This window comes from Anguilla rostrata, chromosome 1 (assembly GCF_018555375.3).
Source record: "Anguilla rostrata isolate EN2019 chromosome 1, ASM1855537v3, whole genome shotgun sequence".
NCBI classification, from domain to species: Eukaryota; Metazoa; Chordata; class Actinopteri; order Anguilliformes; family Anguillidae; genus Anguilla; species Anguilla rostrata.
Window position 1 is genome coordinate 60,196,031 of NC_057933.1, and position 26,383 is coordinate 60,222,413.

At 38.6% G+C, this 26,383-nt stretch overlaps 1 protein-coding gene across 1 annotated transcript; it reads right to left on the reverse strand.

The window, feature by feature from the left end:
• Nucleotides 1-202: 202 nt before the first annotated feature.
• On the reverse strand, nt 203-26,171 carry LOC135260648 (diacylglycerol O-acyltransferase 1-like). The gene is made up of 17 exons (XM_064346070.1): nt 25,612-26,171; nt 20,974-21,061; nt 14,313-14,353; nt 13,528-13,613; nt 12,541-12,593; nt 11,546-11,651; nt 8,402-8,530; nt 6,673-6,747; nt 6,472-6,575; nt 4,352-4,390; nt 4,182-4,223; nt 4,044-4,088; nt 3,828-3,940; nt 1,953-2,018; nt 1,623-1,710; nt 1,019-1,081; nt 203-928 (listed from the first exon to the last, which is right to left on the reverse strand). The coding sequence occupies exons 1-17, from the start codon at nt 25,851-25,853 to the stop codon at nt 776-778; spliced, it is 1,533 nt and encodes a 510-aa protein (XP_064202140.1). The 5' UTR covers nt 25,854-26,171; the 3' UTR covers nt 203-775.
• Between the last annotated feature and the right edge of the window lie 212 nt (nt 26,172-26,383).

The following is a 26,383-nucleotide window of genomic DNA, read 5'->3' on the forward strand; positions in this document are numbered from 1 at the left end:
AATGTTTGGGACATAGGCCCTTAGTGATTACTGAGCTCACCAGTGCATTCTTTCTTTTTAACGATGTTCCAAACGGTTAATTTTGGAAAACTTAAGGTTTAGCCTATGACTGTTTTTGTGTGTGTGTGTGTGTGTATTTATTACTACTACCACACATTTTCAGGGCCGCTGTAGTGCAAAAATGGAGCACCAGGAGCATAAATATGGACGCTATACATGAGTTTTATTTTCAGTTGGACAAATTTGTTAATTGACAGATGGATGAATCTTGAGCAGTTTAAATATTATCAGCTAATGTGCTCAGTCAAAAATGTTTCTTGAACAGTTCACAAAAGTCTATTATGTATCAATAAGCAATTAATGCATTTGATCTTCCAATACCACAGAAAAGTACAGACAAGAGGAATGAGGAAGGCAAATCTATTCTTTGGACAGTGTTTCAGACTAACTGCAGTACTGTTGGATGGTACAATCTCTACAAATATTCAGTGCAAAGTTTAAAGGAAGAAGGTGATATGACCACTTTAGAAACAATACAAATATATGCAGTTACAATTCTATTTTTGAATGCCTTATTTCTTTAAAGCCTATTTAACAAGAAAATGTTTTAACATTACAAAAATATTTTCTGTTTAATCAAACCACAAATATTTACTGTATAAAATGTTTTTTTTTTTCTCTTTTCTTTTTTTTTACACAGAATAAATCTCAATGTAAATTTGTGCTCATATTTCTATTGTTTAAAAAAGTAGGGTACCATGGATGGGACTAGCATTTAGGCAGCTCCTGTTTCACCAAAGTTGAGAACATAGTAGTCGTGGACATACATAAGTACTGCAATGGGCTGACCAATGATGAGTGAGATCCACACTGCTGCATTGCCATAGGTACCCCTGAGAAATTGGCCCACGAACCAGGCCAGAGGAAGCTGCAATGACAGTTAAGAGGGTGAATGCAATACAAAGGGGGAAAAAAAAAAAATAGGCAAGAGGGTATCATTGAATTCTTTCATTCTGACCTGAGCCATCATGCCCATGAACGCCCACAGCCGGAACATCTTCAGTGGAATACTGACCAGGTACTGAAATCAACCACAAAATTCAGCATTTTATTTGTTGTACACATATACTGTAGGTAACTCCCAACAGGCAGAGATACTGAAGAGGAACTGCAAATAAAGTTTGTCGCGCTTGTGGCGGGTGACTTTGTCAGTGTAAATAATACATTCTCCTGGGTAGCAGACAACTGACAGCCCACTCTCAACAAGGGTCATGTGTCTCTCGGGCGTCATTACTCTCAGCATGTCAGAGCGCAGTTGGGATGTGCCCATGTTCTCTGAAGGTTAATGTCAGAATGAACAGCTGCTGGATGATCAACTGTTCATCACAGCTTTCTGTTATATTATTTTCCTTTATAAAGTCGGACATATACTGAAGAAAAGTGCAGTGATTAAAAGTATGTACCAATTTTCCACAAAAGGATCAAACTGGAAACTTTATGTCCAGTAAGAACCGTAAAAAAATCTTAAAGATAAAAAAAACTACTTTTTAATGTGTGGACAAAATGCAAAAATATATATTTTAGGGGGAAAAACCAACTATAGGCTGTCACTGATAGCTCACCTCATGGAAAAATGCTGAAACCAGGAACACAGCTGCCTGCCCCATCAACTTGCTGACTCCTCTTTTCAGCATTGGCTTGTAGAAGTGACTTCGGAGAGAAAATATCCCACAAAAACCCCCAAAACAAGTGGTTATGGTATAAAAACTCACAAATGGAATGCTGTACACTGCTTTGGTCAGTTCATTTTCCCTGAAATACATCAGTGAACTTACGTCTGAGTAGCAAAGATGGTGAAAGAGAACTGAATGAATAAACACATTGAAAGAGTTTGCTCTGGGGCTGAGGGGCCCAGGCAGGCTGGCCAAGGCTGCTCAAGGCTGCTCACTCACCGAAGGCACCACTTGTGCACTGGGATGTTCCAGTTCTGCCAGAAGTACGTGACTGTCTCCGAGTTCCTGCAAAAGGGTCCCTTATTACTGTGTGCAGATTTTATGTAAAACTAGTCCACCCTCTCCCTCTTACTGTGACCGGATATGGTGTAAACCTAGGCAATCCTCACTCTTGCTGCGCGCGGATATGAAATAAAAATAGATAACCTGCATGAGGTTTCAGAAGTACAGGCTGATTAAAAAAAGAAGCAGCATCAGGCTCTTGCGTGACCGAAAGACCACACACTTTTTTTGTGCCTTGTCAAAGCCGACAGACCTTAAAGAGATAAACCAGACCATGCCATAAATCCTAATCAAAAATTTAAATGCGCGCGGTGTTGCGCTGCAGAGTTCCTCTAGAATCCTGTCACGCCTAATGCCTTTTAATGTAGTTTCCTTATCAGTTCCATTCCAGGCCAATTATCTACCACAAACTTACAGCAGAAATGGCTTCCCCTGCACTGCCAAGACAAAAGCAGTCAGGGAAGGATTTATTGCACAGATAATGCTGGACTATATTAGTGGGAGCGGGTGTTTTCTGTTCGTTTGTGGCAGATGGATGGAGTACGCTGGACTGCATTGAAGCTCACTGCTAACACAGAAGGCAGACTATGAGCTATCATCATTAAAGGAGCTGACAAAATAATTTTGCTTACAATTCAAAAAGCTGCCCCCCCCCCCCCCCCAACAGTGTTAGGACAGTTTGAAAAAAAAAAAAAAAGTAATTATAAGTTGGATTATTCATGAGTATAGCAAACATCACACCACCAGGTATTGTCCTGATTACCACCCACTACTTTCTCCTTGTTAAAATGCAGTCCCAGTATGTGATCTGAAGTTGTTGAGTAGGGAGTTCTTCAACAAAGGAGATAGATTTCTTCCTTGCTTGGATGGGCCGTTCTTAACGCCGAGACTCTTAAATAAATCACATTTGACTGAAAAAAGAAAATATTCTGTTGCGCCACAATAAAGATGCTCACTTCTAAAACTCAACTTCTTTCCTAGACACGATTCCGCACACGAAGTGCAGCCTGGAAACTGGGAATTCTGTCTGGATATTATTCTTAGATGAAGCTTTGAAAAAGTCGAGCTTATCACAGCGACAGGAGGAGCATGCTGTGGCAAATCCCCCCGATTTACTCCCCTATGTTTTTTGCACGCCGCCTGCAGTGGATTTTACTGGAAGGGAGGGCTTGGGTCACTCATAGATTTTCTCTCATAATCCAGTTTTGAAGTCACGCTTCCAGCTTCTGTCCTTATTTAACCTTGTAAATCATTTACTAACTATTTCCTCTCTAAAATTCTTATACTCTACTTCTCATGAACAAATATCAAAGAAAGTCTAGTACAGATAAGAAAGTGATGGAATCTTGGATGTTCTTTAGAATCCAATAGTAACACCCCAAAGCACCTCAAGGAAAAAAAAGACGAGCACATACTGAACTCTCCAGAGATGTGGTAGAGTCTGAATTTGGGCTCATTTTCTTGATTAAAGATCAAACCTCTGTCAGGGCTTAAGCTTTATACTACTGCAAAGAAAATGACCATGTTCAGAGGGTAACTTGGGGTTCATATCCAAGAGGAACTTAGTCTAGTTAAGATGTGTTAGGAAAAAATAATAATGAAGTATTTGAAAACAAAATATGTTTATCTGGCTGGCCAAAACAACACACCATCTCAATGCAGCTAACCCGATAAAGCCTAGTGAATTAACTGTAATTTCTAACCATGCACTTTCTTTGAGCTTCAGTTTTTCAGAAAGAACCATCCTGTGTAATTTCTTTGAAGTACATTCCTCATTTTTTATATAGACAAGAAGAAATGACTTCCACCTACCACCAGTCCCTGTAGAACTCCCTGTCTCCAAACTGCATGAGCTCAGCTACAAAGTTCATGGATGAGTGAAAAAACCAATAGAAAAAGATGAGCCAGATGAAGTGATTGGGCACCTGTTGGGAGGAAGAGGGGGAGGAGGGAATAAAAATCTCAATGCATTAGACTGTAGATGTATAAGTAGGGCTCAACAGTGTAGAGACGGTTAAATATACTTACGGCAAGTTTTAAGAGCCGTTCAATCATTCTGGAAAAGTCCATATCCTAGAAGCAAAGAAGATAAAAGAAACAGTGTAACTGCACATGAACGTAAAGTAAAACAGTACATGTCACAGTGACAAAAATGCTGTAGCTTACCTGGAATGGCTTCATTGAATTCTGAATGGAGGGCACCATCCACTGGAAGAAATATAACAGGGATGAATCTGACATTCAAAGACAGACCATCCTGTGTCAAACAAAATGGCATGTCATTACCTGAAATGCTAACGCACAGTAAAACAATCACATAAGAAAATATTACGTACCTGCTGTATTAATCCAACCAATAACTGCATGAAGAATAGCTGAAATAGAAAACAATTTAACATATTTCAGTCATCAGTCCTGAAATAAACCAACATGTATGGGAGGGGTCAAACTGGGGGTCACTGATGGGGTTGAATTTCAATCACATAAAACAGATTTGAAATCTGTCTATGTAGAAGTTCTATTTGTGTATGTAGAAGTTCTTCAGTAGGGGTCATGTCCTTAGGATTAAAGTTCCAGGACAATCTACACATGGAAATAACACTCAAATAACAATAACAAAAAGCACAACAAAAAACGATTTCAATCGCTATTCTTAAAAATGTATTTGAATTATGCTTCTATATGAAATACTACTTGAGTCGTCAGTAGCACCAAGGTTTTTTTCCTTTTGCAATTCACCAATGCATATGAACCTTTACAGATGCACCGTTTGAATACTTACTTTTTCCTTTTCAAAAGTGTAAATTAAAGCAACTTCTCCAGCATTAACTCAATATTACATCATAATGGTCTCATTTTCCATATTTGGTTATTTGTATTTAAAATGATACAATATTTAGAAATATTAATCACATGCACATTTCGGTTTATTTAGCTTTGTTCTTTCTTTTCTATTTCTAAAAATAGAATCCATAACATTTTCATGTGGTTATTTCTTTTATGTCCATGAACGTAGTCCATTACATGCAGGGCCACTGGTTTGTCTTGAGCACATGGCATGATATTATCGTCTCAGGGTCTCTGTAGGCGCTCAATGGCACAGTCAAGTGACTAATTATACAACTCCGTAGCCAATTATGACATAAATGTCATAAGTATAAATTCTAACAGACATTAATAAATTATAATTAGATCACCTAATACAGGGAGAGTGAAAGGAAGGAAAGTGAACTCGGAGGGAATGTCAAATGCATGCTGCATTGAAGGAACGAGTGCAAAAGTCTTCATCTGGTAAAGTTTTAAAATATTGTTCAGGTCAGAAAAATGCACTACGTGAAGCATAATATTAGGACCATGATTACAGAGAAAGGCTCTTATAAATCTCCCCTTAAACCATGTTGAACCAGATGAGACAGTTTCATTCAAATTGCATCAGTTTTGTCCCAGATTTGTGGAAATGGAGACACCACTGTGCAGACAGAGCTCAAGGCATTGTTCAGGGGTAGGGACTCCAGACACACAGCACTCATTACCTGCTGAAAATGGCAAGAGTGGTCTACATGACCTGGCGGTTTTAATGTTGTGACGTCAGAATCCACAAAACCTACAATAAATCTAGACAGCTGACAAAAGAATATGTTATTTCATTTGTAATTTTTCAAATATACCTCTGCAGCAAACTATTTTATTATTAATACTATTTATTTCAGTATTTCTGTGCAAGTTCAATCTTATATAACTGTTTTAATTTTTAAAGTATTTCCCTCTGCTTCAAACAAAAACTAACAAACCCCGTACAACATTTCAAAATACTGCTGCATGTCTGTGGTCATAAAGAATGACACTTGACACTCAACATGAATATTGCTTGTAAACATCACTGTCAATCATTGTCTACAACATACTTAATTGGTGGTAATTACTTTACCAATTGAGATGACTGTGATAGGTCAATGAGGATAATTGTTTGAAATGTGGCTCAGCAAAAAGGCCATCAACCTCCTTTTGGCAGAATACTGAAGTAAATGCGAGATACCTGGAGACAAACTGGTGGCCATAATTATATGCTAACAATAAAAGTATTATTAAAACTGCTCAAGCCTTGTACTGAAGACACTTCACAAAACAAGGTTCAATGTATTTCCTGTCTGCACTTTTGTATAAGAGCTATTTACTGACAGTAATATATTGTTTTATTGAAACTTTCTTCTGTAGAAATTTGAGGTAGTTTTACAGCGGAATATGCCGTTTACAGACAAAAAATAAAATATAGTTAACGGAATTGTGGATATGGTTATGTGCTGTATTCTGGGAGAAACTCTTCTTGTTTGGAGGTGTTACATAGTGGTTACTTTCCATACACATCCCTGCGGTAGTTATTTTAATGGTGGCAAGAACTGTTCTATTTGTGGTACGTCTCACAATCACAGTCCTTATGTCCTTTTGCTTAACTCACCATCTCAAAAAGCCTTCTGAGCAGGAAGCTCTTGCGTATCCGTGGAGATCGGGGGAAGTTCAACTCGTAGCAGAGTGTCGGGGCAAAGGCAAAGTAGTACAAATCTGGAATGAAGCAGACAGACATGGGGAAGGAGGTAAAGATGACCTGCAGAAGAGATGGTAGGGATTGGGAGCTCCTGAAACGGCATGTGGTACTCACCCCTGAGAGTGAGGTTCCCAGGGTAAGACACCTTGTCTTGTCGTTCCCCTCTACTTGACCTCTGAACTGCGGGGCCTGTGGGAGAAGATTTTGTGAGGAGTAATCTGGGTATGCTCCGAACTACAACACCTGATCAAGGATTATGTCACCTAAGCCCCACCCATTACACAAAGAAAACCTTCACCCAACTGTCGGTTAAAACGTGGGGATGTATCTACACTGAAAGTCCGTCTCTTTGGCCCAAATAGTTCCCAAACTACAAAATGTGGTTCCTCTTTATAACAGCAGGTGGCAGTGCAGTGTATATTTACATCTAGAATCGATGTGCGCGTGAGTGTGTGTGTGTGAGTATATGGGAGGATAAGATCATATAACCCACAAACAGGTAAAACCACAAATACCCAGGAACAAACATTTTACTTTCCTGCTCAAGCCAGCAGGTGTCCAACGTCACTAAACAAATGCAATCCAGTCAAGCCGAGGTCTCAGAAATTTGTCATGAACACCATTATGGTCTTTATTTCTCCATTACTGTGGGCAGTGCAGACAGGCCGGTGTCAGTTTCATTAAACACACAGACCTTTCTAGCAGAGTTGCTATTACAGTGTATCATCCATTTGCTTAATGCACCCTTATCCAGGGCTCAACATCCTATCCATTTGTCTGGAAATTAGAAATAAGAAACAATGACTAAACCATTATATTGAGCTTTTCCAAACTAAAGAGGGCGGCAGCAAAGACAGGTACCCTCATATAAATTTCTGGCTGCAATACTATGATTCAGAGAACAAGAAAATGGGTTCATTTTTAAGTGCTTGCATCCTATGCAGGAAAACTTGGTAAAGAAGAGTTCATTCAATGCATTTACATAATGTGAGCTCCATGATGATCGGGAAAAGGCATACTTTTTTTCTTGATTTGGACAGATGAGACCAAAATTCACTTGTATCAAGTCATTCACCTGAACTGAATTCAACTGAACATGTGTTTCATATACAGAAGACAAAACTAAATGCAACTAGCCACCAGAACAAGCAAAAGCTGAAGATGGCTAGTACAGACCTAACAGAGCATCACCAGAGAAGATACTCAGCACCTGGTGATTTCTATGGGCCACAGACTTCAAGCAGTTATTACAGGTAAAGAATATGCAGCAAAATACTAAACATGACCACTTTCATTTACATAACATCAATATGTCCCAAACATTATGGTGCCCTGAAATGGGGGGCTATATATAAAACTGCTGTACTTTCTACATTGTGAAACCAAAGTGTATAAAATATCCTTTAATAAAAGCTGAGAATGTTCAGTTTAACCACATGTGAACTGTTTGCTCACAAATCTAAAATTGTGTAGTACAGAGCTAAATCAATAAAAAAATATGTCTGTCCCAATAATTATGGAGCTCACTGCATGAAAGTGCTTAATGTTTCAGCAGGCTATTGTTAGTTTTACATAAATATTCTTTAATGAAATTAACGTGTTTCACATGTTAGCATAATTCACAATTTGTCCATTTTAAAATCCTATCATAATGAATGTGTCCAGTAGTAGTAGTAGATCACCAATAAATTCACATTTGTTGCATTCCAATCAGAAAATGACCCTTAAGCATATTCATTGAAAAGGCAAAGCACCAAATGATTGGCAGATCTGAAATGCTGTTCACTGATAATGCAAACTGACCACAGCAGCATGGTGGACTGTACCATGAAGGAGCTCTTACATGAAATGGATCTGGAAAGAGTGCGAGCTTTCGCATGCTGAATTCCTCTGCACCACATGTTCACATCTTTGTAGGAATACAGCTTCAGGAAGAGGATGGTGTACACACCCAGAGCAAAGGCTCCACCAACTGCAGACATGGAGGAAAAATGGTCTAATTAAAATATGCAATTATAATCGGCAGATTTCTTTCAACTCTGGTTCTGCCTGCTGCTCATTACAGCTGAGATCAATTCTAATGTATTGGCTGTTTTCTCTACTTTAGAAAGGAGTTCGTGTAAATACCTTAGCTTGTCCTAACAGAAACACACGGCGTTCCTTCGCTCATATCTATTCATGTTCAGGCCCTAATACACACAGTCACCAAGCTTAACTGAATAAGAGTAACTAGTTATGCAGGGAGACCTGGTATAACTCACTGAATCACTAATCAAGGTTAATGGACAGGTGTGTCAAATTTGTTCAAGGGTAAATAGAACTATGCTAATATAATATGTTAATAAATGACTGAATCTTCATCAGCACAAACCACAATCATGCTGCACCCACTGTATGCATCAAAATAAATCCTGCTTAACTTACTGCACACTACAATTGTAATAAACACACTTGCTGCCAAAAAAAAGTTATAACCTGTATGTAGCAATGTAAATTTAGTTGGGAACATTTTGACTTCAAATAGTGGTAGATCAATCTAAATTAAAATTTTATGGCATCTGTATTAAACTCAATGTACAGTGAGAAACTACTAGTGCCTTTTAAATATGGAAAGGTGCAATATAGACATTTTTCGTCTTCTACTTATTATTATTAATACATATAATAATATTAAACTAATATATTATCATTTTATCCAATTATTGTTAGCAACAATAATAAAATTAAATACATAAATTTAAACATTAACAATCTACAGCAAATTGAAACATCAAAACACGGTTTCCGTTTGGAAAAAGAAATAAAACTTAAGCACCCTGGATATTTCTATTTCTGCCAACTTCCCCTCTTTTTGAAAAAAGGAAATGTGAAAATATAAAAACAAACAAGCACAACCAATAAAAAAATGGCACTGAGTAAAGGGGGGAAAGTTGGCACGCCACTCAGTTGGCTGTAATGAAGTACCGCTGCTTTATCAATAGCACCCATATGGAATATGGACTTGGTGCCTGCAGGAGGCTCTGATGGATGGCATCGCCACGGAGAGGCATGGACAGGCACCGGTGCCAGGCCCGGCAGCCGTGGTGCTCTCCCCCTGACCTTGATGTCTAAACAGAGGCCCCTGCGTGTGGCACAGCGGACAGATGGCGCGTCTCTGTCGCCGCCCACCGCGATGACAGATGAGGAAGAAGCGAGCACAGACATGGCTCAGAAAAGTACAGTGATTTCGGGAAGTTTGCTGTAGTAAGTACAGTACTGCGATAGGATTGGGGCCTGCCCCCTCAGTAGGCCACCTCCATTGTAAGTCAGTGTGTACAAAACTTACAGAACATAGTTTCTGCAAAATGTTTAAAAACCTCCTAATGTGTCACATCAAGAACTAATAATGACCATGACTGACTATGGGAATGTTCAAACACACATCTTATGACTACTGTAATAACCATTCATCGCCGATGCAGTTAGGTGCTAACTTGCCACTGCATTAAAGTGCACTGTGTGAGTTAGCTGGAATGGTATATGGGACAAGGAACCAAACTCTCACGTCGTCAGTATTGCATGAGTTGTGCTAATGCAAGAGTTCAGATAATTTCAACATTTGTTGCAGAATATCTGCTGTGTTAATTTCATGGAGCAGTTACAGACATTGCTTCATGTCTTCACCACTTAAAATTTAGCAAATAGGCAGTATGTTGATAGACGACAGGAAGTTCTGCTATATGTACCATTTGCAAAGATACAAAACCACATGGCAATGCCAAGTTCAAGGGAATGTGCTATACAATTTAAGTTTGAGTTGATTTATATGGTCACAGCATAGCTTTAGAAAACCATAATACTGCCAAGGATTATGTGCAGGTGGTTTGGGATTCAAAATCCCACAAAAACATATCTATTCCCCAATTATCAATTCCTGGGTCTGCTCATAGCTCCTTCATTCTGGCCAACTCTGAAGTCCCTACCGCATTTCAGAGGGGAAAAAAGTCTGAATCACTTAACAAAGGCTTGCAAACATTTGCATTGTTGAAGGCACCACAGGAGAGACACAGATGATCTTCTGCTGCTCAGCACTTGACAATTCCCCTTTCTTTCATTGGCTCTCTCCAGCTCAACAAAGCCTCCATTGCTGTACATGACCTAAGATTAACCTTTTTCTGGGGATGTGCATTTAGAATTCTGAAACACACTCATATTCTATTGCTGCCAAGACTGAATATTCAAATACTCAAATTCCACTTTCTCTCCAAGCACTACAGTTCTTTCTGTTTTCAATGACTCCCTGCAAAGAGATCTACATTCGCTCACACTTGCAGGCAGGAACAAAATAATATAAATAGATAATCTTATTTCATGCTGGGTTCTTAGACTCTTCTTTATGAATATTGATGAGGAAGAATAAAGCCAAGTTTTTTTCCAACGTTTTTGTCAATTAAGTACTGGAATACTGATGCAAGCAAAAGATTAGCAATGTCCTGGTTGAATACGTTAATAAAATATTTGGCCGCAACCTCTGATCCTTCAACATCCTTTTAAATAACAATAATGCATAACAACTTAAACTTGCTACAAAGAGTAAAGCTGAGCCCTCATTGTTTGTTCCATAGTCTACAGCAGTGGTTCTCAATCCTCTGGACAATATGAGCCACAGGTCACAAACAGAATGTGTAATCAGAGCCTTGGTGAATGCTTGGTGAGTGATGTCATCTCAGTGTATGCTTGTACCTGGAATTTTGGCTGTGTAGTTCACTACCTGGAAAAAAAAGTGTCCAAGCATGGCTAGCATGGATAATTCACCTAAATCCTCCAAAAGGCACGTGAACAACCTGAAAAGGTATACATTTAATAATGAATGTAGTTAGTTAACTCATTTAACCTGTTGCCTTATTCTGTATTCTGAGTAATGTATGCTTTGAATGTCATTCCTGAAAATCTTATGCAATGTGTAGCCAGCAGAAGATGACAGAGAGATTTTCGAGTTCTGGCTCACCCGGGGTGACAGAGTCCAGCATCAGAATGGTGATCATTGGGAAGCACAGGATGGTCGTCAGGTTGACACAGTGAACGGTCGTACCAAATTGCTCACTGAAGGTGCCCTGTAGCGAAAATCATGACCGTCAGATTCATATTATTGCACAAAAACACAGGCAATCAGTATCCCCATACTATCATAATAGTCAGAGGAATCACTTTGCAAAAGGCACCAGGGTGCTACCGTGAAAAAATATATATAATTGTATACTTTAAAATGCACATTTAAAAGTCCAGTTACTTGATATAGTAAATATGGTGTTACAGAGCAGGATAAGACTTCCAGATTGATAAATTCACAAGGTTACAATCAGTACTTTAAGAGCATTTAGCAGATGCTCTTACCCAGAGTGAATTAGTACTACTAGATAATACAATCTTACTCTCCAAAGCACTGCCTACAGGAAATACGTGAACTCATGTTTTGCTGATAAAATAAAACCCAAGAAGCATTCAGTTGGACATACAGGGCATTTATAAATAGAGTAGGACAGCTGACTGATGCTTTGATGAACCAAACACAACTGCTGGAGTTAACCCTCAATACGTACTGGCTTTTCAGCAGAAAACTTTGTTAATATCAAGCTTACTTCAAACAAGCACCTTCCATGAACCTCATGTTTACCATAGTCGAATCTGACCTCATGTGTACCTTAGTCAAATTGTGTACCTTAGTCAAATTTTACCTCATGTGTACCTTAGTAAAATTTTCATGAATACAATTTATTTTCTTTATAACAATTAATACAGATATTTATATAATATTTTTAGGGCGGTCCGGCAGATCGTGAGCTATACTTCCTGGGAAGAGCCGTAGTTGTAGCAGCAGTAGGAACACTAGTCAGGCACTGCTCAGACTGTCAGAGACTGGCCTGTGGCATTCATTATACTGCCACATAAGATCACTATCAGATAGGGGCCTTTCAATTCTACACATTACAGCATGTTACTTACCACAGACAGCCTTCTCTCTGTGTACAGAGCGGCCAGTATGAACACATTCGAGACTGAAAAATAACACATGAAGAGATTAGGGTTGGACACAGCAAAAAACAACAGCCATGAAAATACTACATCTGTAGTTGAATAGTGACTGATAAAGGGAATGTCATCTCTATCATTATCAAACCAGACTTCAGTAGTTACATCTAGATGGGGAAGCTTATAGTTCTCTTTTCGATGAATCTCAAAATAAACAGACTATCCTTTGTTAATTTCAACAGATAACTAGAATTTTAGATAGAGTTTTTTTAAAGAGCAATGGAGGTAAACAGCTTCAATAAGAAGTAATGCAGCACTAGGCCATCCAGGATTAATATATGACCTCAGGTCCAGACCCCAATCCATTAACCGCCAATCTAATGCAACTAAATAAAAAATGAAAGCTCTCTTCCCCTTTTTGCAGAGTTGCGTTAGCTGGCTTTACTTTATCAACCTGCTGCCTGTCTGAAGATAAAACCTGCTGCCACTGGCTAGGGGCCAATCAGAGACGAGCCCCTGTTAGCACAGCATATGTGAGTTTCGGACCGCCTGTCCCCTGCGGAACAGCTCCATCACAGCACAAACGGCACCTGCCAGACTCAACCAGATGCTAACCTTTAACACACACCACGAGTGTTATCCAATGGCAGTGCAAGTTTGAGATTTTTCCCCTTATAACAATCAGGGCACATTCATGCTCCGAAACGGTCAACTGAACATAAACAGCTTGTCCTGACAAAAAACTGAACAGTCAAAAACGCTGATGCTTTAACCTGTGAGGCTGTTTCCTACTAAGTCCATATGTGAGGATGCACTCCCTGATCCATAAAGTGGGCCAGAGGTATTGCAGAAAGTTAAAATTTTCATATATATCTACAGAACATTCTGGTCCACGGTGCACAGGCTGAAAGGCAAGTAAACAGGCACAAGGAATGCACAGCTGCCCCTCCCTTGACGTACCAATGACAAGGCAAGCTGATGGCCAACTGTAAGGGTCCTGCCAGAATAGTGAGATCACTTGAATGGGGTCCACCAGTATTCCATAACTAATGGGAAATGGGTCAGGAAAAGAAGGACAATTTAGTTAATTCATTCACTCATTAAAAAGTGACTAAAGGCTGGAACTGTCACAAGAAGAAGAAAACATTCAGTGTCTTTAGGAGGGGAAACTAAGACTTGGACTACTCGGACAGGAGGAATCTGGGAGCTGCAGCAGGGTTCAAGTGTGAAGTGTTGTGCATTACACCATATGGTCTCAGCTTCACGGGAGCTCCCTAAAGCCTGAGTCTACACTTCTTCCTGTCAAAGGAGACCCACTGACAACTATATAAAAAAGTATACAATATGCTGATGTTGTAATTCATTCCAAAATACGAGAGAGGAAGTGCTATTTCCTCTCCAGGACATCTTATCCCCTGTTGCCAAGTGAGGAGTGCAAAGAGTCAGATAACCTTTCAAATAATTTCATTGGGAAACACTAATATGCAACTGAACAAAACATCTAGCTGTTCCAAACGTAAAAGTTTTTTTTTTCTTTTTTGCCCTCCCAATCTTGATGCCAAGTCAGTGCCTATGATCGTATTCCATTTTTCAGGACAGCCCTCAGAGACAGGTTCTGACATGCAGGCTGAGGACTCATAAACTAGCAGGCTAAATGCCAGTGATATTGCATTCCTTCTGCAATTCTTGCATGGTGCCCTGTAAGAAACATCAAGGTTCCAGCAAAGAGGATCCTGCTTACTTACTTCAAGAGGTTTTCCAGGAAAAGACGTGCATTGCTCAAGACCTGCAACAGAGAGATCACTAAATTATGATTGGGGTAGCACAGTAGTCTAGATTTTAATCACTTTCAAAAAGTATACATTCCACATTTATCACATATAGCTAAAAGACCTGGTGTGGTTCTGACAGCAGACATAGATCAAATAAACACAAATTTGCAATATAATGCATAAAATGAAATAACATACAAGTCAAAATGTACAGAAATAAAAAAACTTTGTCTTTGGGTGAGGCAGATTCAGTGGTCCAGCTGGTATTTTGCCCTTATTCTCTCTCTTAAAGGCCCTTTCTCTGTCAAACTGCAGGATTTTTCACGGTTACACTGGATAATCATTTTGGATGGCATGCCGCTTTCCTCACGGAAACTAAGACGCGACTGCGTCGGACATGCTTGCATTACCCTCCTTTAATTTATTCCAATCAGCGGAGTCAAGGCAGTCTTGATGCTCCTCTGCGGCCCCGCTGATCCATTTCCTCATGGATCTTTTTCTCAGGCTTGGCTGTTTCTTATTTTCTGCTTGTATGAGCGGATAAGGTGAGCCATTACATGGTCAGAATTCCCCAGGGGGCCATGGGGAGCAGCATGATAAGCATCTTTTCCATTTTCTGAGGCAAACAAGGACAGCAGAAACCCTGGCCATCTTCTAATGCAGACTGAAATATCTTGGCACTTTTCTTGACAACAAATTAAGTTTTGAGGCCAATGTGTATGCTGCCTGCAGAAAGGCCAATCAGTGCTTGTTCTTCCTTCGGAAACTCCGAAGTTTCAAGGTGGTTTCAAATCTTTTATAAGTATTTTATTGAATCCCTTTTGACCTTTAATATGATCTGCTGGTTTGGTAACCTAAAGCTTAAGTGCAGGAATAGACTGGCCAACATTGTAAAATTAGCGAGCAGGATCATCAGCATAAACATATCTGATCTCTCCCTGTTGTACCCGATATGAGCCATAAGGTATCAGAGAGCAGATATAGGCTCCCTATATTAAAAAAACAAACAGGACTAAACACTCTTATCCCAAATGTCAATGGCTTTTTAATAAGTTATAGTAACGTGTTTTTATTATTTATTTATTTTTAAATCTTATCTGTAGTTGTGTTGTTATTTATTATAATTTACCGTATACTACGCTGCAGAAGAAACTGCCCCATGGGGATAATAAAGACTCAACTAACTAACTACTGTAACTGAAGACCCACCTCTTCAGAGTGCACCCAGGCTCCCATGCTATCCCCATTTCTTTTTTGGATAATATTATAAGTATAGATATGTAAAGTTATCTGTCCAGTAATATTTTCTCTTCTTACAATACAAATTGCTGTATTTATTGATTGGAAATGGGCTTTGGTGGGACTGCACTTTTGTATTCCTGAGAACAACACTGATATTCTTCACTTCTGTAAGTTGCTCTGGATAAGACCATCTGCTAAGTGAATGTAAGGTGTGAATTCCTGGTAAGAAGTTTGTCTAGCAGTTGGCTAGTTCATTGTTCACATTCTGTCTGAAGAGGATAGAATTTTAGTTGGAACACCATTAGGCAAAGTATCCCTAATATTCAGCAGCTCATTCTGAGTGAAAGTAATCAGAATGTTGTCAAACTCCACAAAATTAACAATCAAACAGCTTGTTCTTTGAATGACTATTCCCACACCTTTACAGAAAGGCAGAGAGGAAACGAGACAACAGTACAGTTTAATACATTGCCCCAACAAATCGGCATTCATGACCAAAACTCCACTATTATTTACCAGCTTTTATCTGTGAATGCATTTTTGCGATTGCACTGTACTCTGCAAAGTTTCAAAAAATATGTACTTAAGCATTTGCTCAAGCATACAGTGGCAGTGTCCAACCTACAATTTCAACTTTTTATAGTTTCAAGCTGCCTTACTGTAACAGAAGATGATCTGGTAGAATAATGTGAATACTTTTTTGCATAAATCATAAACAACAGTAATTAAATTAATGACAATTAACAATAACACTTACACCCTTTTAACTCATATTATGTTTCATCCCAATCTGGAATTTCCCATTATATTTGTAGCTCCATCCCACAGCTGCAACATTTTCCACCAGTGTGGAAGAGTGCAGACACTGCATTAGAGGGCAATGGCCAACTTCCAGCACAGCTCAGGTGCCTGACTGAGACTTTCATGTCACTTTCATTAGATGAGATGGGGCATACCCTGCTGACCCAATCCGTCCCTGTGGTCAAGTCATTGTCAGCACGGTCAGAATTCAATGTTGCACCACACTGTGGCTTCAGCTGAACTTTCCCACTCAGGAAGCATTAAATATAACTAAATAGAAATTATATTTAAAAATTGTCATTGTAGAACAAGAACCACATTGCAGACAATATTCTGCCCATTACTTTTTCCATACTAAATTTTTGATCCGTGGATCTCTATAATAATATATATATATATATTTTTTTTAAATTTGTGAAGCACTAATGTCACCAGTCATTACACTGGCAGCATTGCCATTCTGTAGCAGATGGTTTCCTTACATAACTTCAGATAACCGTGTCTCCAGTGGAGACAATATCAGACAAAAATAGCTAACACCCATTCCATCTGAGCACACATTCACCTTTTCAATGTAAATATAAGGGAAAATATATTACAGATTACATGTACACAAATAAGCATTTCTTGAAAAATCCCCTATGTCGGGGTCTGAACTGAGATTTTGAACAGTGAAGAAAGCTCCAAATGAAAACGCTTTGTTCGTAAATCTTCATCCTCATCAATCCACCCCCTGAATGTATGTAAATACGGCTCCTTGTCTGTTCCGTTAGGTGCCAATCAGCTGTCTCTTCCCAGATGATTCCCTGAAACGGTTTTCCATACTGCAGGAATACTGTAACAGCTCCCTCTGGGGACCTGTTTATATTCAAATCCCTTTGTGGAAGGTAGACTCAATTATGGATTTACTGCATAATAATATACTTCACTTGAAAAACAAGTAATATTAAAGATTTACTGCTTTAATATGAATTCCTTCCTTTGTTTACGCTGTGTTTGCTCAAAGAGTCTAAATTAATTGTCGGGGCTATGCAGTCACTGTGCATATATTATAGATTTGGTCTTGGAAGCTAAAATAAGAAACGCTACAGTGCATAATAGTCTCCTGTAGCTTTTGGGTCTGTTCTCTTTCTGTCTCTTTTCGCACTGGCAATTTTCCACTTAGGTTTGTAATTTCTCATTAAGGCACACAAAGAATTCTCCATGTTCTGTGGAAATTTGATGAAAGTTCACAAAGTGTGAAAAAATAAAACTATTCAGATGGCAAAATGAGCTTGTTTTAAAGACTGAATTAATACCAGCTTTTAAAAATTAAAATTCATGCCCTGCGTCTTTGAAGAAGGCTATGCGCTGGCAGTGCTCCAGATTCAATTTGAATTCAGAGCCCTGCCATTGCAAGTTGTTTATTTTTAGACATATCCAAACCCTTGTTTCCTACAGTACAAACATACAGTAATTATACTTCGTAATTTCAGTCTACTGTGCTAAATGCCTTCCATCGTATTTACTTGAGTATGATCAAAATATTTTTGAACTAACCTCTGCTTCAAGGGAAAATAAAACTTAATCACAGCTCTTATTATGACGGACACTGGGATGTCCTATTGTTTTGTGATGAAGATTCCAACTTCAAAGTCTAAATGAATAACTGCAAAGCAAGGTCATTACCACATTCATAATAATCCACAAAACAAACATCCATGCTGATAATACCCCAAATTACAAAAATATTTCAGTCAGCTGAAAGCCAGTATAATTCCATTAATTGGGGATACTGTAGAAGCACCTGTGATAACCTACAAGCCTCACCTGAAATATTTTATCAACTGTTCCAGCCACACGAGCGTCAGACAACTACTCAGCTTCTCAAAAAAACACTGAGATTATGTAAAACGGCAATTATATCTGCAGAACCGAGGAGAGCAAACTGATAATGAGATAATTTGCCGATTAGCATCCAGGGATGAGGAAGTAAGTTAGATGTTATGAGTGGGAGACATAAAAATGCGTTTTGCTGATACTAGCAATAACCAAATAAAAATTAAATAGCTTCAGTGATTTTGGAAACAACCAGATTTCAAAGCACATTGCCCACTCAGTCATGAAGTGGCAAATCATGTTCTTTGAACTGTACTGGTACCACACTTGAGGAATTTAGTTAGAGAGGCTCTTATTATGTGCTGGATACTATTTTCACATTACAGAAAACTTAACAGGATAGAAATGTGCAATACACTACAAATGAAATGACAGTGCATTTTCACATCTCTAAATTTCAGAGATTATTTTGATCTATGTAGGCCTATGTCTGACCACACTTTGAGTGCTCTGTTCGTTTGGGAGTTCCCACAGCAGTAAGACATTATACGCTGCCTTATGATTTAAACCCTCTTCCTGAAGCCTGCACCCTGCTGTGCAGCACAGCTTCTCTGGGGCCGAGCGTACTCCCTGTCAGCTGCAGCACGCTGCCAATTAGATAGTGTCTGTGCTGCTGGTTCCAGTAAACTGATAAAATTATTTGCAATCACTTTATTGGTTTATAAACCACCAACAAAGATTTAATTTTGTCAGTTTAAAATTATTACATAATCATACTCAATTGGGGGGGGGGGGTTCAGTCCGATGAGCAAAACATACTCCAACTCAGAAATGAAAGGGTGCTTACAACCTGAGATGTTCTTCACATTGCTGGGATTCATTGAATGACCCAATTCCTGACCCAACACGTACCCAACATACCAGTTTTTTTAAAGCTCAGCTCTCAGCACAAGTTATTTAACTGCAGCATTCATTTCTGCCTTCTCTGTCTCCATGGCCCACAGGTATGAATAAGCCTCAATTCACATAAATATGATTGCCAGCATTCAATGGAAGTTGCTCCTGCACTACAAATGTCTCAAATGCATAGATCCCATGTAAACACTGCATCATCCTTTTATGCTGGCACGCATATTTTCTTGGATATAATACTCAAAAGAAAATTGAACAGGAACTCAGTGGTTAAGAAACATTGTGCCTAATATAGAGAATGAGTATTCAATTTGGCCAATATAACTTGTGGATAAGTCCAGAAGAAATGTAAGAATAATAATAATAATAATAATAATCTACTGGTCAGGTATACTGTATTAGCTGTACTGTACCTAGGTTACATTCTTGTTGAATTGAATGCATCTTGCATTAAAATGGCCTGATAAGATATCCTTACTATTCTAGACAAGAATGTAAAAACCCATAAAATCATTTGGTTACCAAATGTTCTTTTTGATCCTCCAAATAGCCTTTTTGGAAACCTACCTAGACTAGCTTAGCGCTGGACAATACTGCTCATTTTTGGTGGTATTGTCATCAACTTTGAACTACTCGTGGCACAAGGCCAACATAAATGAAATTCCATTGTAGTTCTCCCATTTGAAATTGTCGAATGAAAACGAAATGCAATTTCTGATTTGCATTTTAATTGGAAATATCACCAGATGATTCTTCCATACTCAATGTCGGTCCACAGATTGTAAAATGGGCTTTACGGGCAGCCAGTATTTCTTTTCTTAGGATGAGTATGGAAGGTTCATGAATAATTCATAGCAACCTTACTTTAGCTATCTTGAGTGATAATAAAAAATAACCAGAGGGCCTTATAAAAACACTTGCACCTTTAGTGAGGATTTCTTGTGAGAAAAGCACAAAATAACTCAAACACAAAAAGGTTAAAGGATCTGACAAACGAAAATGATCAATTCTTAATCCCCCTTCCCATCCCTCACTAATCCTGCAAAAAAATATTGCTTACATAAGGAAATACGTTACTCTCCCCCTCTCCATGATTCTGAGCTTTTGGCTTGTTACAAACACTGCCCCTCACGTGAACGCGCAGATAGTTTGACTGGAAAATCCTGGGTTGACAGGGCAAGTTCATAACCAATGTCATGATGCCCATTGTCCGTGGTTGACCCAGGATTTGTTGACCCAGCTTAACCTGGACTTGACTTGACTAAGACGAGGCACTTTCATGACACAGGTCCCAAGTGGCTAGTTTGTCATTCAGTCTTGAGTCTCCTGCCTTGTGTTTGGCAAATGCGGGCTCTCAAATTTCTTGCTGTTTGGTCTAGTTCCAGTCCTTTGTAGCCTACCCGTGTTTATTTTTATTCCTAAGATTGTCTTTGTCCTTGTGCTTTTTTTGTTTATTAAAATCACCACTGATCCTGGTTACTGTGTTCCTTTCAGTACTTAGGACCATACCTCAGTTACCTCATTATAGTTGCCTTCTATCACTTTAATAAGTATGTAAATAAACTTTAAAAAATAAATGATAACTTTTGTTAAGCTAGTTAATGGAGTTGGTACGTCATTTAAGAAAGAAACTGCAGGAAATACAAGTATGCTTCAGCAAGTAAAATGGTCTAGTGTCACAAAAGAGTGGTCACCCTTTTAAGGGCCAATTTATACAACACCCTTAAAATGCATGTTGAATGAGGTGGGTAAGTGCCTGAATGAAAAAGCACAAGACTCTGTGGCTCTCTGGAGCCCTGGCTGAACACCCTGCAATAGCCCCTAATACATCTCTGTGACATAGATGCAGGGTGATACTCACCAGCATAACAACGCACCAGTTGAGGATTCCCCTGTAATTGCTGTAGCCACTGGCAGAGCTGAGCAAGGATTCCTGCAGCTTGTGGCAACTGCGAAGAAAAATTTGCACAGAAGCAAAGAGAACATAAATCATCAGTGCAGAAGAGACATTCTTAAGTTATGCAAAAGATTTCAGAACATTTCTGTAAGGCAGTGCTTCTTCCCCCTTGGTCCTGGGGGAAAACTAAGCTCTCAGTTAATTAGGTTTGATTGAGCTGTTCATCGAACGCTGATCTGTATTTGACATCTTCACACTTAATCTATTATGAATTATCTGTGAAAGAATGTGCTGTTCCAACAGTGTTTGAACACATAAAATGGTCAATTTGCATATTAATTAGGTTATACATAAGCTCAATCTTGTTCAGAGAACCACAGTTACAGACATTGTCAGTCAAAATCTATTTGCATGCTGCAACAATGCTGATACGAAAAACAGGCACATCAGCAGAGAAGAGGCCATGCCTTTTTTTTTTTACTGTAAATAAAACTGGATTAGCCGGAGGCTGTTTCTAACAGGTCTAACTAGTGTATGTGTGTTTGGGGAAAACTGGAACTGAAAGTTGGGAGATACATTTTCAGTACGCTGTTAGTATGTATGTATGTATGTATAGACGCATGCACATAATGTATTGTTGTGGACACGCCATTTCCTTCACTATCATGACATTACCCTAAAAAACCCCATAAAAGCCGAAATTGCCATTGGGGTTCCCCCTTGGTCAAACGGCAGGTTTTCAGTGGGCGCCGTAAAATGGGGGTTAGTTACGTAACAAAAACCATGAGTCCAGTGAAATCTTTTTTTACATGTAATATGTAAAATGACGCTCTTGCCACTTCTGTATGGGTAAGACGAGCTAAGCTGAAAATGCCTAAGCATTGTCCCATCTCTGGAAGTGGAGAAAGCATTACACTTTTTTATTTTCACACAAATGAAGATACCAATAAGAAATAAGTTTTATTTCTGGAGTCACAAGCACTGCAGGATTACAATAACCTGTACCGTTACTATTTCCAGTGCCCCTTTTGGCCTTGTCACCGAATGTAGTTGATCGTTAAGTAGGCCTACCATTAGCTAGCTTAAATTAAATAGCTTTCAAGCTTAGACATGCGGAATCAAAGACGTTCTTTATTTAGATGTCCGGAGTTTGAGACCTGCTATAGAGTCTAATGTTAGTGCACAGTAGCTCAGCGTTACATCATTATTACACATTGAATTATCTTCAAGTTTAACTATATGATGGTAAAGCCTAGTTTATGTTGATTTCTTTCATTTTGTCTGGTAGTGTAAGTTTACTGCTCTAACCGGCTCTAACCTAGCTAGCTAGGACTGATTTACACATGACGTGTCTTACGGATATGAATGTTAATGAGTGCAGGACACACGCCCACCCTGTCCTTGTCCCCTGAACAGGTCACAATAATCTAACAGTGTTCATTACAATTTAATACCTATAATTGGGTTGAAAACTTGAAATAAATATTAAGAAGACAATCAATCCTCTCTTCTGGGGAATATAACCACAATTTGAATCCAGTTGCCTGGACCTTGAGGAGTGCTAGATCTTAGTCTCCAAATAAGCTTTTTATGATTTACTCTATTTTTTAAAAATGTTTAGTTGAATCCAACTTAGAATTGATGGGGGGACTCAACAGAAAAAACTGCTTTTTCTGTAAAATGAAAAACATGTAGGTAAATACCATGAAACAAAAGCTTATTGTCTGTACTCTTGCCTCATACGTATCTTTGATCTAAATTTCAGGTGCCTTAAGTTTGCAGCAAAAAATAACATTTTACTCTACCGTTACCATACTTTTGAGGGGCACTGTACAAACATATAAACAGCGTACAGAAATTATATCCCCTGGCTTTCAGAGTTCCAGTGTATCCCCAAACAAGTGTACAGCAAAGCACACTGGGTGGTATAAATAACTCAAGATTCATCCCACAGAAAAATATCATAAAATATCTTTTCCAAAACTGGACTTCCAAACCAGTGTTTGTTTCAGCGCGTCAAAACATCAAAACCCTGAAAAAGTTTTCAAACTAACTGACAGCTTCTTCAATATTGAACTTAAATGGCATAGCCTAAGACTTCATTCACCTTTGTTACACCCCAATCTTTCACTGGAAGAACCTAATTTTATAGCTTTGGGAGGCATTGCCTCTGGATATACATACTCAAAAACAGGAAAAGTACCCCAAAGCTGAAAAGGTATGTGTATGTGCTGTATGTGTGACCATAATACTAACAGTAAGACATTTTTGATAAGTTTTATTAAACATACGCAGCCTACCCAACAACTGCACCCAAAACACCTCAGGCAGTATTCTTTCTGTAACATGCAGAGGGAAAGTTGTAATGGAAACATATTAGGCTACAAATCAATAACCAAATGCTGAACATAACATAACTTGTTTAGAAATTTCGGTCTACTTATCTGTTTTTGGGTCATCAAGCACTGAATTCACTTAAAATACCCACTTCTACTTTCAAAACACATGTAATTGAAACATGCGGTTCTGAAACAATGTTTCTGTTTTGGGATCCCAATACCACGATTACAAGAAATAAACAATGTGTACAGTTTACATAAACACAAAGTGTTTCAGGTGAGATATCATACAATATAAGTTAAAATGTAAACTGTGAACATTTCTCTTGTTAAAGTTGCATGCATAAAATATAGAATAAAAATATTTTACTGTGCAACAGTTTCAGCTTAAACTAAATGAATTGTGACCATTAATAATTCCAGCCCCATACATGCTGTACACATACAATGTGAAAAATGACTCTGATAATGATACAGTTGTATATTTCAGCGATCACAGACAATCCACAGTTTCCCATTTAATCTGTGGCCCCACCTTATGTAAGCAGCACGGCAGACACACCTATCAGAGAACAGGTTTCGCAACACGGAAGAGGGTCAAAGGATCCCCAGTAAATGGACCTCTCTCACATAAAAATCATGGGGGTATTGTGAAATTGGAATAAAGTTCAAAGCTTAAAACTTAAAGCTAAAAACCACAACATTACAATACATTACAAACCTGGCCCGTTGAAAATCTTGTCCCCACGACACTGACTACCATTTACTTTTAGAATAGATTTTAATAAAAAACTTTTCAAGCATTGTGTGGCCAAGCCCCTGAGTAGCCTACATCTTACAATTTCTAACTCCTTGTGTTCCTAATCAGAATCTCAAGTAAAATAAAGGTCTTCACCATTTACCACCAACATGATGCAGTTAATTGGGAGGGAAGAGCTTGCACAGCTTGAGAACTGAGAAAGGAAAGAAATACCAGCCTGGTAAAACGGATTTAAATGTTTATAATTGTGAGTAAATGCTATAAAAAAGCTACACAGCCACTGAAAGCATAATATAACTAGACACATTACTTTAAGAGTAGACTATTTTTCTTGCTTTAGACCACAAATGACCAAATGCCCTGATCTGATGCTTGCCAATGTAGAGTCTGCAAATCCTCAGACACTTCTGTAGATATTCTTCATCCAATCAAAAACATTATATATATATTTTTTTTTTCCTTTTTTTAAATCTTTAACTCGAAAAGAGATGTTTATTACATCAACTAATCATGTGCAATGCATACTGCAGTGGATCCTTCTTTCTATACGTGTCAACCTCAATACTATAATGACTGTTCGTACCAGGGTCAGGGAACACCATGGCGTATAAAAGGTTAAATGGGACATGTGTGACACCAGCATATTCAATTCCCCAAATGCAATACAGTAGACTGCAATTCTTACACAACGTACACAAAAGGAAAACGTGTTCTGCAACCACGTCTCGCACTATAACAACGATTGTTATTACGCCATACAGCTGATAAAAATACTTCCAAAAATATTCAACATAATTTTTAGAAGTAGGCTACAAATCTTAGGATAGTTTCTGTCCTAAGATTTCGTGTTAACCAAAAAGGGGCATTGGGCTGCAAATTAATTTAGCTACGTTTTATTGAGCTGCTAAATGGCACAGAACTGTATCAGAAAGTAGCCTAGCTAAAGTTACTAAAGTTTTTCCAATGTCCCGCCGGTGCTCATTTTTCCCACGCATCTGATCCCACAATAATAAGCATCTGATCCCACAATAACGATTACAGTACCATATCTGTACGTCATTCAGTTAGCAAAAGTCAGATTTATCCAAATATTTATTTAGTAACTTATAGTTTGTTAGCAAAACTTCACTAAACTTAAATTAATTTCCCATTGCCCATGAAATAAACTGTACATTAGTTGGGTTCGATTCGTTAGCTTAACACGTTCATTAGGCTACATAGCAGGAGTAGGCCTACAATATTTTAATTTGTTTACTTAGGAGTAGGCGATTGTTCAGATTTACAGTAGACCAGTCTAGTTGACACAGCAGGCATGGCCCCTCCTTGAACAAACACGCTCGCTAGTGACCCTTCATGTAGATTAAATTTCGCGTTACAGGCTACACCATCGCCATGATAAATTGAACTTTCACTGGTTAATATAGTTAGCCATTGCATATGATAAACCTGGTTAACTATCTAGTCTATCTCTGGTAACAAGAAGACGATTTTGTCACAACTTACCTGAGTTTACCAAAGTACTGAATTTCATTTTTCCCTCTATCTTCTGCTGCAGTAACATGCGATTCGTATACATTTTCCTTCGAACTGCTGTTCCCGTCCTGCTTCAGATTTGATACTTTATTATTTTTACTGACAGCGAATTTGCCATTTGCTTGTTTCAAAGTAGCGTTAGCAAAGGCGGCTCCAGAGATTGAACTTCTTCTTTTGCGAGTGGTGGGGCCTTTTTCGACTCTGTCGCTCATGTTCTTTCAAATGCATTAATCCTCTGTGCAACGATGGCAGTTTTCTATAGGCGTATTGAACTCCCAGTTTAGCGCCGATGCTCAAAACAGTACCTTAAAAACGCACAACGTTGCCTGTTTTACGGTTAGTCGGCTGCGGTGTTAATCGCACTCTCACCTAATTTGAACCTGCACTGTCCCTTTCGAGAACTATCGAATTCTGGGAGTTGAAGTCTTCAGTCTAACCGTTTTTAACAACGGTTGGTCAGTTATTTGTATGTTTAAAATAGATTCCATATGGTAGTTATGTCTGGTGCTAGGCCAACTCAGAAGAAATATTTTCTTTCCCCACATGCGCCAGTCACAACACGGAAATCGTGTTGCCATTCATTCATTCATTCATTCATTCATTCATTCATTCATGCATTCATTCATTCATCGTTTGTTTAATTTTGTATTAGGAGAGAGAGAGAGAGAGAGAGAGAGAGAGAGAGATTAAAACAACCAATCCAACACTGGACTATATGTACTTGATTATTTACTTCTTTGAA